Source organism: Aristolochia californica, unplaced genomic scaffold (genome assembly GCF_029961685.1).
Source record: "Aristolochia californica isolate CCGP_79_NKW_82.1479 unplaced genomic scaffold, dmAriCali1.0.hap1 SCAF_16, whole genome shotgun sequence".
NCBI lineage: Eukaryota > Viridiplantae > Streptophyta > Magnoliopsida > Piperales > Aristolochiaceae > Aristolochia > Aristolochia californica.
The window spans coordinates 2,979,873-2,997,639 of record NW_027181837.1 but is presented as its reverse complement, the minus strand read 5'-3'; the positions used below and the strand labels follow the sequence as shown (position 1 = coordinate 2,997,639).

The following is a 17,767-nucleotide window of genomic DNA, read 5'->3' as shown; positions in this document are numbered from 1 at the left end:
TTACATTTTATCTCAAAATGACTAACCAAATTTAAGAGAGATCTTTCCAAGTAATAAGAATATGATTGTTCTAATTCTAGATCCATGTGGACTAATACAGAATGTTTAAATAAGGGGCAAAAAATTGTGTTATTTTAAAATTCACAACCATTTATGTTCCATTTGATACGTGGTAATGTCATAGCAAGAAACTGATCTTTTATTTGCTAGAACCAGTACAAACAGTAGCCAGGAGGGATACCAAGAAATGGTAAACCATGAATAAGCATTCCATTCGTAAGACCTCAATTTCTACAGTTGTTGCAAGGAAAATACCAAATAAGAAGCCCTCTTCAGAAAAATAACATGCTACCCTAGGATTAAGAACATAAAGTACAGAATAAAAACCTTGTCTAATACTGCTTGTCCTACTTAAGACCCTTTTTTACCAACTCGTGTACACAATTGGAGGTTTTCCCATGTCCAATAACAAAATTAACCCAAACTACCTGTTCTGCTTTCCCGGTTCATTTGACCTGATCCGATCAACTTAAAACAGGGGAGGGTAACTGAGAACTGATTGACTTTAGCACTTCTTCACCCATCTCTCTGCATCCCAACAATTTCTGTAGGAAGTCACGAGAGAAGTTATAAGATTCTCATGTTAGGATAATAATATCAATTTTAGGAATGGGTGGATCCTTTGCCTTGTTTCTTTCTGAAACCCAATTTTCTAACTATTTAAAAATGTACCGACTTTGTTGCAGTGCCTCCAACTAAACTATTACAGTAAGACCATCTCAACTGAAATGCTCTAGTTGCAACAGATTGATGCTATGTCACGAATATATTCAACTACACAAGGCAATGACATTCAATAGAAAATGACAAGGTCATTCAGTTGACAGGTAAAAAATAACCAGCCACCAGCTATGTCTCTTGCTCATCTTTCTGGGGGTAAAGTAGATTAAGTCCCTCGGTTCATAGCAGTCATGGTGAAGGGGAGGATATCATATGATTCTTATGTTTTTTATTAATGTAGATAAGAAGTATACCATTCCACTGGAAAATATGTCGCCAGTGCGAAACCCATTGTTCAATGTCTGTAGCACAGCATCCTCAACCCGCTTTGCAGCATTTTCTTCTCCTAGCCCATACCTCAATAGCATTGCGGTACTAAGAACCGTTGCCAGAGGATTTGCCATGTTCTGCCACAACAGCACAAATTAAATAGGAAAACACAGATACTCAGACAAATTTAAAGCAACAATACTTCATTCATATTTGACCTGTCCAGCAATATCAGGAGCGGAACCATGAATTGGTTCAAAAAGCCCAGGTCCCTGCACAAAGTGAAGCCACTAAAGTAAAGCTCAAGTAGATGAAAACCTCATCTGGTGGAGAAGAGTTTGGCCACAATATGCTTCAAAACATGAGTATGAAAGGTGCCTCTGTCACAAGGTACATACCGATGCACCAACACTAGCTGAAGGAAGCATCCCGATGCTTCCCGTAAGCATTGAAGCCTCATCAGACAAAATATCACCAAAAATATTGTTTGTTACAATCGTATCGAACTGCCAAAACCTCAATGTCAGATACTTTGAGACAACCATTGTCAAATCAATAAAAAAGCTACATAATAGAATAATGCCCAATATTTCAAAACCATGTGGCATTAAGTTTTTCTAATAGAGAACAGTTCAATTTTTTTAATGAATTTTTGGTTCATCAAGGTGAGAAATGACGGAAGATGAGAAACATCCGTTAAGAATTTTTGGTAGTGCTATGTAAGTTGATCCAAGTGAAGGCACTGACCCCTTGCACTCTTCCTATATGAGGGAATACAAACCTCTTTTAGAGAAAACTCTAGCAAATTAAATGAAATTTTGGGCAAGCACTCCAGGCTCACCTCTTCTTATTTCTAGTGCTCATGTTACAAGTAATGATTCAAGCACCCTAAGCACCCTGGTTCATATCCCTTTCAAAGTGGTGTTGCTAACCAAACTCATACATAGTAGAAGGTCTATATTCTTGTGATGCATCAGACAAAAATGACAAGCATCTTAAGGAAAAGAAGAAAAAGGACAGGGGGAAGAAAAGTGAAAGAAAAGCTCCCCTCAAACAACTGTTTTAGGTGCCATATCATAAATACACATTTCACGTGACTCTGGAGCAGTGGAATAGCATTTTCATTCAACAACAAAACTGAAAAGAACAGACAAAGGAGAACACAGGAACCTGCTTTGGATTACGGATAAGTTGCATCGCAGCATTATCCACATACATGTGTGACAGTTCAACATCAGGGTATTCGGAGGCCATATTGGTCACCCTTTTCCTCCATAACCTTGAAGCCTGACCACATATGGAAAGGATAATTTAATGTCCTATTTGAACAACATTCAAGAATAGCCAATACAAGCAAAAATATTACATACCTCTAAAACATTCGCTTTGTCAACAGAGCATAGTCTTCCACATCGTTTCTGAGCAATCTCAAATGCAATACGAGCAATACGATCAACCTTCATTGCATTTCTTGTGTAAGTTAAGGGTAAAAAGCAAATAAGGAACCTAATTAAAGAACCTGGACTTTGAAGATGTACCACTAGAGCTAAAAGCAAAAGGTTAACAGCATGGTTTTCCAGTCAGCCGAGTCAACCCATGACTCAAAGAGTGGTTCAACTCTGATTCAGGAAGGGGCAGATCGAATTGGAGGTCGGTCTTACTCCTTCTATTCTGAGCCCGTCCACCAGAATCACCCCAAAACCTATTACTGGACTTGCAAGTCCCTAACCCAACCTGGGTTTTCAGGTGCCCAAGTTTGGGTAGGAGAACCGTGGTTAACAAAAGACATTCCACATTTGGCTTTTCCAATGATAAGCCAGACATGAAAACTTGTAGAAGTTGAAGATTACCTCAGAAGCTGAATAGACCTCTGTGTTGAAACCAATGTCCTCACCCATCTCAGTTGTCCCAAAACCTCTAGGCTGTCCAAAATAAATCCCTGTATTTAAAGAGGAGAACTATCATCAATTTGTTTCTTCATCCACAGTTGTTGACAAAATATACACCAGTGATATTACCTCCAGTAAGCTCTCTTACAACCATGATGTCAACCCCTTCAGCAACCTCCTTCTTCAAGGTGGATGCATCAACTAACTAAAAAAATTAGAAATGGGAAAAAATCAGAATTAGAAGCAATAATACATGATAAAAATCCTATAAGGTCTCCAGATGATGATTTTGTCTTCACAGAATCACACAGTACTTGAGGAAATACGGAAGCTGGCCTCAAATTGGCAAAGACTCCAAGGCCTTTACGAAGCAAAAGCAACCCAGTTTCCGGCTTTAAATGATGTTCATTGTTATCCCATTTATACCTGAATGTATTGCAACTTTGTAAGAAACCAGAAACATAGATTCTTCACAAGTATTTGGAGCATAAATGGCATGGGTCAATAGTTAAGCGTCCCTATATCCATTTACTATCATGTCCATTGATATAGACAACACAGACAGTCTCACTTACAGAAACATAATTCCAGAAAATTTGTCCCAAAGAAGGAAGAACAAAAAATAAATAAACCGAAAAAGTACCCTCCTATTGCCCCAAGGAGAATAGCATCTGATTGTTTGGCAGCTGCTAGCGTTTCATCTGGCAATGGAACCCCCACCGTGTCTATAGCTGCTCCTCCCACTGGCATTTCTTGAAATTGAAACTCGATACCTTCAATGGAAAGATGACATAAAGAAGAGTAAATCCATATGTAGTCAACCAACTGAACAGTTGCTCCAGAGACACTACCATTACTTCTTCCCAGCTTTTCCTGCTTTGTAGCTGTAGCCTCAAAGATTAGCATGCCACCTCGGACAGGCAAAAATATGGTTCTGTTTTCTTTATGAAAGATGGAAAAAATGTCCAAGGACCTTCACCTTTCACATTTTCAAATATCCGCATGTTTAGTAGTACCAAGTTGGTAAAGCCAAGCTTCTTGAAGGTCATTCCTCTTGCTTCCAAAAAGCTTGAAGCATCAAATATCATAATACCCAACTCGACTTCAGAAAACAAAAACAGAGTACAAAATTTACCTTCTAGAGAAGCTGCAAGGGCAAGAGCTTCCTTCGCAACAGAAACAACTTCAGGACCGATACCATCACCTGGAAGAAGCGTGATCTTGTAATGTTTTGGCGCTGATGAGGCATAACAACGAACATTTCTGCAGTGCTTCGACGGTGTAATAGATCTGTATGGATAAGACACCTTCAAGGACGCCCAGTTGAACTGCATGCAGGTTGCCGCCATGGAGAGAGACGACTATAGAATTTAAAAAGAAAGAAAAGTGTTCAGGGGAATGCTCGTGCAAATGATAGAATCTCAACCTGGAGAACTTTATTTTCTTAGAATCTCATCTCTCGTCCTCTTCGTAGAAAGTTACAGTCAATCAACTCAATCATACCAAAATAAAAGGTCAATTAAAGGTTCAAAATTTATCTCACTGGTCAACATAAAAGAGCAGATTTTAAGAAGAGAATGAGACAGAGAGGAAACACCTATTTCCGCCTGGGGAAAATGAGGAGAAGACACAGAAGCTAATGGAAGGAGTTGATAGAAAGAAGACTTGGAAATGGGGAAGACTGAGTTACCTTGGGGACTGACAGTAGCTACAGGGATTAGACTTCATTTTAGAGCACGCAAATCTATATCTTCTAACTATCTGTATATTAAGTATAGTAAGGGGATCTAGAGGAAATAGGAGTATGCAGAGTTGGCAACTCCTCTCGCCCCTCATCTTCTATGGAAATAGGAAACAAGAGAAAACAAGGAGCTTCTCCTCCTCGACCCCTCCGCAAAACCGAAGACCACCGTAAAACAGCTGGTCCGAAGAAGAAACAAGGAGGTGCAAATTAGGATTGGGCGAAAAGGAGGAGAAGAAAGAGAGCAAAAAGGGAGAGGAAGGATTAGAAAGGTCGTGAGTGAGATCAAATGGCCAGGACGGCCCGTCAAGGTCAATGTCGAGTTCCATGAGTTCCCACTCGATCGGACTGGGCTGATCTTTAGTTCGAGAGTAGTGACGCTCGCCGTCGCCGGGTTCGGCGGACATAATGTTGGTGGCGGCGGCGGCAATGGATGCTGCTCCTCCTCTCTCCTCTCATGCAGCTGCAGCTGGGAGATGATTAACCAACGCCAGAAAAGAAACTTCAAGCAAATAAAAAATAAAAATAAAACTCCAAAAACTGTGAGAGAAAACCTACAAACATCCCGAAGGCAGAAAATCAACATCAGGTCAAAATTCAGGCGTCAATATCTTCAGGACAACACAATACCAGATCGGTAGAGAACAAGCAAAACTCCTTACGACGAAACAAACAAAAAAACCACGCAAAAACCATTCCACCACGGTGAGGTGCTACAGTTACCGCGTAAACCATACGGAGAGATGCTACAGTTACCTGCAGACAACAATCGGAAAACCGCTCCTCTCCGAGACGTCGCTGAAGCAGTAGCTAGGGAAGACGCTTCTCAGCCGAAAAAAACACTCCCCCCGGTTCCGAGCCAGCCCGTGAAACTGTGAAACCGTGTATAAACATCGAGTTCGGGTCTCCTAGACCGACTGGTCCAGGATTACCCCAGACCAGCCAATAAAAAGAGAACACGTGGATAAAATCCCCAAAAAACCAAAAAATTAATTGTTTTACTTATGATCAACTCTAAATTAAAATCATAAATATTTTATATTACGTAAAAATAAAAAAATTGTAACACCGCGTTCTAGGCCCCAAGTTCTATATTGATTTCTCCCGCAACTCGATTATATTGGTCTAAAACCTAACTCTGCTCGACTCGATTCTTTGGTTCTGGCTTGATCATTATCTTGGATAATTAACAGCTTATTACTCGGTCAATATATTATTTAGTGTATAGTATTCTAATTGACTCTTTGAGGATTATTTCATGTGTCATTATTAAATACTTTAATTATTTGGTATATATTATTTGGGCTCATGCCCATTTTCGTTGTTGATATTGTATTTCTCTGACTGAAACATTATTATTAAAAGACTTCTCGGTTGTTGACTGTTGTCAGCATTTATTCGGATGAAGAAAACACGTAGTGGCCCCAACATATTATCTTCCGGTGATTCCCTATTACCCTCTTATTATTTGTTAAAATCATTTTTGAAATGTCTATAGACCTACTAGCTACAGAGGATAGGAGTGTGTCCAACATCCAGCCTAAGTCAAGTCTATTATTCACCCAAGATGTTTTTTTTTTTTTTTTTTTTTTTTTTTTTTTTTTTTGCTTCCCTAAGAAAGTGGGTAGACTTTGTGCCCCACAGTTGGGTTACTTTTCTGTCTTTGAAATTGAGCGGAGAGTATTTCTGACTATGACCATTTGATTGGAGTATGGAGTTTTGTCATAAGGTTAGGAGTGATTTTTTCTTTCACCATTATTATGCCAGTTGAGTCTCTTGACAAAAACAAAGAGATCACAGCTTGAGGAGGAATGTTGGAAGATATGATAGACTGCCATTTTATACGAGAAAATCTTATACATTATTTGCAGCAAGTCGGGCGTTTATGATATTCTTTCACCCCCAGCTTTAGGGAAATGTTGCAAAGTAGGCTCAAACCCACATGACCAAGGAAGACCCACACATCTAATAGAGGTGGAAGATGGTTCAAGCCCATAGACCAAGTAAAAGGCCCACACAGTGGTGGCATGATGGTAAATAAAGAGTCATCTCATAAAGATGACATTGATGTAATTAGTTTAAGCTCTAGGGGCATAATTATAATATTATAATTTTATTTATCTATAAATAGAACTTCAAGGAGATAGTTAGGATACAAGTCCATAACCTCTTTCTCCTTCCCATTTTCTCCCCCACATGGCGTCTCTCCTTTTCTCCATGAGTTAATCCATAGAGTCCTAAAAATCAACAACTTTTAAGAAAAGAAAAGGACATTTCACAAATAACTTCTTATCATGAATGAGTCAAGGCCAATATTTGGCAAAAGAGTAGGAGTTGACCTCTTGGAAGGGACTGACTACATGTAATTGTCGAACAAGCCTTATTGTAAAAAAGGAGTCGAACACTAATATAGGTGTTGACCTCTCTATGAAGAAACTCAAATTTTCAAGATGTCAAACCCATATCAGAATTTTTAGGTCTCAAAACTTATAAGTGACCTAGCATTGCATTCAACAGTAAAAATAAGATTGAATGCATATTTTCATAATTTTAGACCTATTTTTTACCTATTTTTGTTCAATGCCAGAAAGTTATTTTTCAAATCTTAAGGCTAGTTTTTTTAACATGGAGAGGCTTTTATGTAACCAAACTTGTCCCAAATAAAAAATCTCTTAGCCAGAGTGTATTCTAAGCCTCTTAAACCTTCACACTTGATTTGAGAACTGGTGTCACCTCCAAAGCTGTAAAGGAAGTAAAATTAAAAGTTTTTGTATCTTGAGTTAAGTATTTTTAGCTTCTCTTTTAAATTCTTTATTTAATTAGTCTCTTATGCTACAAATATTGATTTTGTACTTTGCTCATCTCATGAGTGCAGCCTAAGCAAGCAAAGTCACTTTGTTGATCTTGAATTTACAGTGAAAGAGAAGCAAGGAGACAAGTGGATTATATGGAAGTTTATGCAATAACTGGAAAAGGGGGAACAAGAGAAATTAGGAGAAACCGCTGTTTCAGTGTGCTTGCTCTGCTCTCCTGTTGTTGGCCCAAAAATTGTTTCCATTCTCAGTTATATCACCTGAACAAATCATGTACCAGAAGAAACTGTCCAAGTTACAAACTTGAACCTCGTTTCAGTTTCTTTATTGACTATGTGAGGCCCAGACTCTAAAAAAATCCCGTGAAAGCTTGTTGGTCAGCAATTAATGAAGCATGCAAGATAAAGACCGAAACAATTCTGCAGAAGCATAAATCTTTTGGACGAAGAAAATTGATGAGGAATTTGTTTTAGTTGACGAGTCCGCGCTGTTTGAAAACATCAAGCATTGCAGCACCAATCTTTGCAGGTGACTCCACCACTGTCACACCGGCTTCTCTTAGCGTCTTAATCTTGTCTTGGGCTGTACCCTTTCCACCAGAAACAATTGCTGCACCATGACATGCCCAAGTAGAAGTTCAAGCCTCTTGTCTGCTCAAGTCTCAAACTAGCAGAAAACATTTAAAAGAAATAAAGAATGCCAAGGAATATAGTATGTACCTCCAGCATGACCCATGCGACGACCTGGCGGTGCTGTGAGTCCAGCAATGAATGCAACGACAGGTTTCTCAGTTCCACTTTCCTGGTTCATTGCAATGGAATAGATCGGGCTTCTCAGTTAGAACAATTTCCAAAGTCATTTCTGTGTGTTACACATAACAATTACAACTAGTTTAATAATCCAAAAACAGTAGGATGTATCCTGACACACGATTGAACAACTACCCATTCTTTTGCTCTTTGGTAGTTTCTCATCAATCATTACGTTCATATACGAAGGTCAAGATCTGCCAACAACAGAACCCACTACTCGATACATACCAATCGACATACACCAAAAGAAATGCACAAACCTGATAAATTAAACATTAATTTAGGTTCAATTCTGTAAACAAAACCTTTGAAGGCAGTGCCATTTAGTATAATGTTTATTAGCCTCTACACAACTATGTGATAAACCAGTAATCACCTTTTAGTATAATCTTCTAGTTGTGATTCCTAGGTCCCCAGGAAGGTATGATAAGCTAGGACAGGTTTATTTTAAAAAATATTTCGTTCCAGATTTATGTTTTTTGTTTTTTTTTTAAGTAGAACATGCAATTTCAATGACTTGGTCTTTCGTATCATCAACATGTGCTGCCGATTAGTCTCATGAGGTGTGACTTATACCTGTTTGTTCTGTTTTTGAAGACTCTCTGGCCTGGATAGCTATCCTACTTTATGCTGATAAAACTTCATCAAGCAAAGCTAACTGATAACAGAAAAAATAAGTGTAACTTCATAACCATTAACTTCAGTTGTGGATAAATTTTGACTTTAACACTTTTTTCTTTTGTGGATGATGTTTGACTTTTGACATCCACAGAAACTAAGGAAACAAAAAAACAATCAAATCCACCGATAACGAATACAGTTAAGCTCTAACACAGCAAAAAACCAAATCAGCAACGATGCAATGCCCTCAAGGTATAATCAATCTGCCTACAGAAGCCACAAAGATCTAGTTTTTTGGAAAAACCACAATAACTTAATTGCAGCAAGTAGGAAATAGCAACTATACCTTTATAAGGGCAGCAGCATCCTCTTCTGCAGTCCCTCCAATCTCTCCTATGAGAACAATACCTGAATGCAGGATAATAGGATAATACAGTAAGATCCCAAATGCGAGCACAACCACCATCAGCATATGTAAATTTTGCTACGCATCTTCCAACATTTTATACCATATTAGCCAAAAAAAATTCAAAGTTTATAGTTGTACCAGGCACTAAACCCTCTTTTCCAAAAAAAATTTCCACTCTTTCTACAAAGTATGTTTTGATGATAATGTATTAAGAACATAAAAGAATATACAACATTTCAAAATATAATAAATAATATAATATAAAAAATATACAAATAAAATGAGGTACCAAATGATGAAAGAAACACAAATACAGGGAAAGTTGGAGAAATGTGGGAATTTTAAAGAAATTGCTGTCTCAATCAGCAAATGAATCATTTTCTGTAACTTCATTGATACACCTATTCTACTTGTCACATGATCGTTCCGATAAAATAAGTTCATAGGAACATGAAAGGTTTCAGGGTTTTTTCTGATAGGCAGTAGAATGAAATAGTGAACACTAGCCACCAGAAGATTTGACGAGTTGTTCAACAAAATAAATATCATTAAACCTATGGCTATGAAAATCACAGTTTTTGATATATCAAAGCAGACTGCTAAGGCTAGCTTCTTGCAACATCCCAAATCAAAATTGACTTTTTTCAAAAGCCAATTTAAAAGTACCTTATATTCTTGGTTAACATCTTCAATTAGGAATAAATTAAATACCTGTTAACCATTCTATTTTTTATTTTATTTTTGAAAAAGATGTGTATATAAACAAGAAAATACAGAAATTACAAAGAGGAGAGCATTTCCCTGACAACCAGGGATATTAGGGTAGCTCCGTTTTTAGCAAGCACATCGGCTGCCGAATTGGCAGATCTCGGAATAATTACTTGTGAACCATTCTATTGTAAACCTCATTTCCAGTTATTATGGAATTGCCTACTGACAACAAAGTAACTGGGAGTATGAGTGAGTGTGCATGCGTAAGCATGTGAAGAGCATGCGCACATAACTGCATCCGTGAAAGCTAGGAAAGCTAATAACCACATCTATATCGAGTTATTCTTTTAGAACACTGTTCAAATACACCTGAATTCAATCGGTTAACATCCATATCCAACTATGGAATATCATCTACCTCAGAAAAAGCACTATCAATATGACTTCTTCTTTTTCTTTCCTTTTCTGCAGAAAGCAGTAATAACTTGTACATAACAATTAAGCTACATATTCATTGTTGAGGCAGTGTTATCAAATATTCTTACTCTTTTTTCAAAAGATATGCTTATTCTTTGACCTAGGCTAATAGGCTACTCAGATATTTCAATCAAGTACTAATTTGCACAAAAGAAGGATAAGGAAGATCTTTCTTATGACTTCTCCTTTTTCTTTCCTTTTTTGAAGAAAGTGGTAACAACTTGTATATAAAAATTGAGTTACACATTTATTATTCAAGCAGTTGTACTAAATATTCTTATTCTTTTTTTTTTTTTAACAAAGATGTGCTTATTCTTTGACCTAGCAGTAGGTAATCTCTTTCAAGTATTTTTAAGTGTAAAAATCTCCAATCCATCCCCAATTTTCTTAGGCTGGATAAATCAAATATTCTGGTAATCATGACGAATTCCACCACAGTGGAGCTCCAAGCTCTTAGGCATGGCTGAAGATTTTCAAAAATCGCTTTGAAGGTCCTTTAATCATGGAAGGAGACTCCTCAGTTTGTCATTTCTTGATGTCAGGGAAGAAAGACCCCCCATGGTGCCTATGGCCTTGTTTTTCTTTTAAAATTCAGGAACTTTGTTTTTTGGAATTTAATAAAGCACACTTTAAAAAAACTATATATATATATATATATATATATATATATATATATGTATATATATATATATATATGTATATATATACGTATATATATATATATATACATATATATATATGTATATATTTAAAGAGCCTAACCATCTTTTTCACAAACAAAAGTTTGAATCCTAAGAAATAGGCTAACTAGAGATTGCTCCAGCAACCTCTAATTAAACACTAGCAGAAGTCACAATTAAAGATCAAATAAGAAATAAGTTTCTGCAGATAAATTTATGAAAAGTGGAAAATCACATCTCAACTCATTTTTGCTTCATTAAATAATTACCTTCAGTCTGAGGGTCTGCAAGGAACTTCCGAATGCAATCAACAAAGTTGGTTCCATTAAAAGGATCCCCTCCAATACCGACACAGGTGGATTGCCCAAGGCCCACAGCAGTGGTTTGATAAACCTTTCAAGTGCGAGAAAAATACAATTAGAACCAAGCATATAAATAATCCAAAAAAGGATGGATTTAATGAAGAATTCTACAAGATGATTGGAACTTCATTAAAGAGAATGTGTTTATTACATCTGAAGAGTTCTATTTCTAAGGCACTTCATGCAATGCTATGAAAGTATCATTCATTTTCCCTCACCCCTAAGAAGACCCATGTGAAGGGCCCACAAGACTTTCGGCCAACTAGTCTCATTTCCAACCATTACAAATTGGAGTGCAGGTCCTTGCCAACTGATTGCATAAGGTCCTTCCATATATCATCTGTGCTAACATTTTCTTTCATTAAGAGGAGACAATAATTATTCTTGGCCATGGTTGTCCATGAGTCAATTTGACTATTTCAAATAAGACCCCCAACCCAAAGTGGGGCAAAGAATAAATTTTAGGAGGCCTTTTACTGGATGCTGCAGGAATTTCCTGGAAGCATTATGAAGTCCATGGATTTTGGCTTGAGATGGCAATTTTGGTTTAAAAGCTTCACCCTCATCTACCCCCTTCTCTACCCTCACTAGTGGCAACTCCTGCGGTTTTTTCAAGAGATCACAGCCTTAGGCAAGGCAACCCTCTCTCCCACCTTCTCTTCAAGCTAATTGGAGAAGTACTACATGGTCTTTTTTATCCCAGCCAAGAATACAACCTGGATCCTTCCTTTGCCCTAGAGCTCAAATAGTCCAATTTGGCAATGATACGGTTTGCTTCTACACTGGTACTCTTGACCCAGTCAAAAACTTCCAAGCCATTTTCACTCTCTGTGAGTTCATTCTGGGCCAAAAAATTAACTAGATCAAGTCAGCCATATTTGGGCACACCTTAAATGCATGGCCTCATCCCTTGGTTTTTCGTTATCAACCCTCCCTTAAATCTACCTCAAACTCCATCTTTTCTCCTCCAGACCTGATAAATCCCTTTCAGCTCCATCTTTGAGCACTTAGAGTTGCCTTGCCTCTTGGAGAGGGGAAATTTCCCTCCAAGGTTGGCACTCACACTTGTCAAAATTGGCTGGTCTCCCAATTTACTTTCTTGCCTTTCTCTCATGCCCAGCAAGCATTGCTAACCACATTGAGCAACTTGAGTGAGATTCCTTCGGAAGGACAAGAATGGTTCCTCGGGATTTCACCTTGTGAGATGGGATAACATTATGCTTCCCAAAGCATCTCGGAGGATTCAGGATCAAGAAATTCATTTGATTAACAAAACTCTCCTCGAAAAAATGGATGTGGAAGTTCAGAGTGGATAAATGCAGCCTTTGGAGATCAATTTTAATTAGAAAACACCATCTTCCTAGCCTAGATTGGTGGCTCACATCTCAAAACAGTACAGATTCACTAACCCTTAGGAACGTTGTATGCAAGATGAAAGACAACCTCAATTACGAGACAAGATTTAAGGTGGGAAGAGGCATTCAAAGTCTGTTAAGGAATAGTCCCGCATGGATTAGTGAGTACAAAGATTTTGAGTTTATTAGCTGGAAAAGAGGTTTCCTATGTTGGCTAGTTATTTTGGGATAGGCCTTGGACCCAACTTAACATGGTATCAAAGCAGGTACTCATATGTGGGCCTACACCTAAACTATCCACTTGTAGAGCACAAAAGAGGGCCTACACCTAAACTATCCACTTGTAAAGTCACAAAAGAGGGTCTACACCTAAATTATCCACTTGTAGAGTCACAAAAGAGGGCATACACGTGAAGGGGAGTGTTAAGGAATAGTCCCACATGGATTAAGGAGTACAAAGATCTTGAGTTTATTAGCTGAAAAAGAGGTTTCCTAAGTTGGCTAGTCATTTTGGGATGGACCTTGGGCCCAACTTCACAAAGTCAAATTATGAAAAGACCTCTGTGTTGGCAACTCTACTCTTAAGAACTTGTTTCCTAATCTCTTCTTGGTTTCTCACAAATTGTGTGAATCTTGGATTAAAAAATGGCCACATCACTGGTTTGGGTTTTGGACTTTTGTGGAAATCTGACCGGGGGAGAGATTGTGGAAGCAAGTCTTCTAACCAAGCTCCTGGATAAATTCTATTAAAGGGGGCAAATGAGGACTTGCATCATTGGTAATTGGTCTCGAAAGGAACATTCTGGGTGGCCTTCTGCAACCAATTCCCTCTGAACTTGGTTGCAAGACAACCAATGCTGCCGGCTCTATCTTGGAAGCTCCTCAGACCACCAAAAGTGATCTTCTGCATTACATTCAAAAATACTTGCAGTGGACAATATTTCTAGGAGGAGATTGACCAATCTAAGCCCCACCAGCAGGGTTTACAGATCTGATACTGAACCCATAAATCAACTGCTACAGCATAGCCCAACAGCTGCTGCCCTCTGGTCTCATGTATCCACCGTCTTCAACCGGAATTTATGTATGCTTGCTTCCTTTTAATTATCCCGGTGCTCTCCCCTACTCTCCCTAACATTTGTCACTCTATTTGCAAGGTATGCTGTGGTTTGGTGCCTTGGATCTTTTAGAAGGAAAGAGACCAGCAAGTGCAGGTAAAATGCTCTCCTTTCAAGGGTTTAACTGAATATGCATGTTTGTATTTCATGATTGGGCATTCAAAAAGAATTCAAAAGATCTCACAAGTGCTGTTCTTCACCGAGGCTGGCTTCCCTTGCTCGCCTTGCTAACCACAAACATGTCAAAATTTGCCTTGCTCCCTCCCTCAAACTGCCACCTCCCCCCTCCCCCTGATTGGAAACCAATGAACACACCTTTGATGGCAGTTCTGAGAGTAACCCAAGATCTGCTGGATGCAGTGAGTTGTTCCTGAACTGTAATCGCAACATGCTTCTTATCGACTCTAATCCGCTGGTCATCATGGATTCAAATGAAGTCAAGATCAAATCTGTTCTTACTGACCTAAAAATCTTCAAGCAACATTTCATGCAAGACATCTACTTGTCAAAGGTGACTTTCCCTTATACATTGGTGGGTGCAAGAATCCGGGCAACATTCAATGTCATTTCAGTGTTTTTATTGAACACATTTGAAATTTGCATGATAATATCTCGACTTCTTGGATTCATGCATTAAGATAAGCAAATAAGGTGCCAAAAAACTTGCTAAAGAGGGGAATTCTCTCCTACGCTTGGTAGAGAATGGAACCACCTCCTCTTAGCCATTCCATCTCTCCTCTTTTTTAACAAATTTTATGCCATTCAAAAAAAAATCCATAAAAAGTGCAGATGAGCCATACCGCTTCATATGTTAAGGTACCAGAACGGGAAACAATTCCCACACGTCCTGGTTTGTGAATATAGCCAGGCATAATCCCAATTTTGCACTCTCCAGGCTTGATAATACCAGGGCAGTTTGGTCCAATAAGACGAGTTTTCGTCTGCCTGTTTAGTGCAGCCTTCACTCGAACCTGGCAAGCATGGGAAAAGCTTTACAAAATTATGCAATAACATGAAGATTTAAAAGAAGCCATACAACATTTTAAGAAGCTAATTCGTCATCTCATCAAACCACTGGCAGTGAAAACTATTTTATAATAAGAGATATTCCAGGATGCATCAATTGTGAGCAACTGCATATGGAACATAAAATTACCCAAGTATACGTAAACATGAATATACATATATATGTCAAGATAGAGCCCCAACTACAGCATATAACAAACCAACATACCATGTCATGTTGTGGGATTCCCTCGGTGATGCACACTACCAAATCCAACTCGGCTTCCATAGCCTCCAAAATAGCTGCCGCAGCAAATGGAGGAGGAACATATATGGCAGATGCATTAGCCTTAGTTTCAGCCTTTGCTTCTGCAACTGTATTGAAGACAGGAAGCCCCAAATGTTCCGTGCCACCTTTCTTTGGCGTCACTCCACCTACCTACCATCATTACCAGAAGCAAAGTAAAACTCCACTTTGAATTGCATTACCCTTCCATGTTTTTCTTTTAAAAAAATAAATTAAAGTAAAAGAAATAGATTAGATGAAGCAAACTGTTACAACAAAGTGTCAACAACATAGAGCTGGGAGACCACACAAAATTACAAATGTGTCAGCCTCACCTACTTCATAATTATGGGCAAAAAAAAAAGAATTGCATCTAAAAACATCACTCTCACTAAGATCTTCGGGTCAATGCCTACATCGAGCCTCATCAGTGTCTATGGTGTCTATTAATGTAACCAATCTCAAGAGAAATCAATGCAATTAAAAAATAACAGAAAAATGTATACAGTGCCGAAAGAATGTGACAAACAAACTTTTCTATAACGTATCCGAACATTAAAAAAGGAAAGTAATTGAAGCAACCCCCGTAAGTAACACCAGAAGTCACAGTACGACCAAATAATCAATATGCTACTCTGTGGAAATTTACTAAGCATATCATCTTCGATAAAATAGTCAAAGAAAGATAACAGTCTACATATTCGCATATAGCAACTGCCGAAATTTCTTCTCGTTTTTTTTTTCCTTTTCGAAGAAAAATAAATTCTTTGATAGAACACAATAACAACGAGCAGGACTGTTCGCGATGCCCACTCAAAAAAAGGTATAAAAAAAAAGGCTCGTTGAATTGAGAGGTCCCTGTTGCCGAAACTTGCAAAAATTGCCTACAGACTGAGTTGCTCCAGACAAAGAATAAACATCAGGCACCCAAGACAACGAATAGCCAAAAGACATCATAGAGAATCACAAATGAGAATGAAGAAGGATCCAAAACCCAATTAGAGGTATGGTAGTACCCATGTTTAAGATCCATCCATAAACTAAAACCCGTGCAGAAAACAGAACGTCAAATTTAGAAAAATACAAGTTTTAATGTCGAGAAAAAGAGGTTGATACCATTTTCGTGCCATAATCGATGGCCTGCTCGGTGTGGAAAGTACCATTCTTTCCGGTGATTCCTTGACAGATAACTCTAGTATTATGGTCAACAAAAACAGCCGGAGGAGGATCTGAAGCGGCGGCGAAAGAGCGCGATTGGGACACAAGAGAAGGCACGCTTTGGATTCTGGAAGCTAAGGATTTGAGAATTTTAGTTGAATGCCTAGCCATGGCGACACTTTCTTTTTCCTTCCCTTCCTCTTTGCAGCTGCGTTAGACTCCCGCACGAGACGAAAATAATGAGAGGAAAGTCAGTCGAAACGTGCAGGTTATGAACTGAAATGGCCAATGGTGGCGAGATTACTGGACGGGACGGGAAACAAGCCGAGTGTGGTGTGAGACTCGGAGGATGCAGCTCGAACCAGGCTCAACCTCGAGCTTGACCTCAAAGTCAGTTAAAAATTTTGGATTCGAGTTCGACTCCAATTTTAGGTTTGAAGCTGCACTCGACCTCAAACTCAAGTTCAAAGCATTCAAATCAATCCAATATCAAACATATACAGATTTGAGTTTGGCTTAGCTCGATGTCACCCCTAGTTTCACACCCATCTTTCATAGTTTCACAGAAACGCAATGTATTGTTATAAGGAAATGAAACCTGTCATGAAGAAGAAACATACGTAACTTTAAATAAAAATAAAAAATAAATATTATTCGACAACTGAGATAGTCTAAAGTATGAAGGCTTATGTTCTTTGTAATAATTAATTTAATATTTAATAAAAAAATATTTGTATATATGAAGTTATGAACTCTTTATGTCTGTTGTTTTGCAGCTTAATGATCAAAATCTTGTATAGAATAGTCAAGACATTGCTCCTACGTCAAAAAAAAAATTATCTTTCGTTTTTTACGCCAATGTTTGATTCCAAAACTAAATTAAGTAAATGTAGAGTATTTAAACACCTAATATTTCTCATCAAATTGGTTGCTTAAGTCGATAAAATTGAAGTGTTTATCATCTTGCTTCATATCTTCTAACACGTTTTAATTATAAGTCTTGTATTGTTTATTTATTTTGGGTAAATAAGAGAAAAAATGTTCAAAAGCCATTAGTTGTTCCTCGATTGTTTTTACTATATTATTTTAAATAGCATCATCATCAAGATTTGAAAGAGATTAGGAAAAAAAGTGTACTTGAATTTAACTCTTTTCTAGGAGGCTCGAAAGTCATTAAAAACCAATACTAGCTAATGTATTATGAAAAAATTTGGCTCATACAAACAATACAGCTTTAATTTTTTTTCTTGTTTCAATCGAAATGCCCACTCTATCACCAC

The 17,767-nt window shown here is 38.0% G+C and overlaps 2 protein-coding genes across 2 annotated transcripts; both read right to left on the bottom strand.

Annotated features, from left to right (window-relative positions):
* Positions 1-248: 248 nt before the first annotated feature.
* On the bottom strand, positions 249-5,523 carry LOC137952875 (3-isopropylmalate dehydrogenase 2, chloroplastic-like). Its single transcript, XM_068799974.1, has 12 exons — positions 5,437-5,523; positions 4,075-4,300; positions 3,583-3,712; positions 3,254-3,365; positions 3,069-3,144; positions 2,901-2,989; positions 2,421-2,507; positions 2,221-2,337; positions 1,449-1,556; positions 1,269-1,322; positions 1,035-1,187; positions 249-605 (listed from the first exon to the last, which is right to left on the bottom strand). Exons 2-12 carry the CDS (start codon positions 4,286-4,288, stop codon positions 525-527), a joined length of 1,221 nt encoding a protein of 406 aa, XP_068656075.1. The 5' UTR covers positions 4,289-4,300; positions 5,437-5,523; the 3' UTR covers positions 249-524.
* Positions 5,524-7,670: 2,147 nt separating this feature from the next.
* On the bottom strand, positions 7,671-16,877 carry LOC137953052 (succinate--CoA ligase [ADP-forming] subunit alpha-2, mitochondrial). The gene is made up of 7 exons (XM_068800241.1): positions 16,446-16,877; positions 15,273-15,482; positions 14,839-15,009; positions 11,473-11,596; positions 9,273-9,334; positions 8,213-8,294; positions 7,671-8,102 (listed from the first exon to the last, which is right to left on the bottom strand). The coding sequence occupies exons 1-7, from the start codon at positions 16,656-16,658 to the stop codon at positions 7,963-7,965; spliced, it is 1,002 nt and encodes a 333-aa protein (XP_068656342.1). The 5' UTR covers positions 16,659-16,877; the 3' UTR covers positions 7,671-7,962.
* Positions 16,878-17,767: the final 890 nt, after the last annotated feature.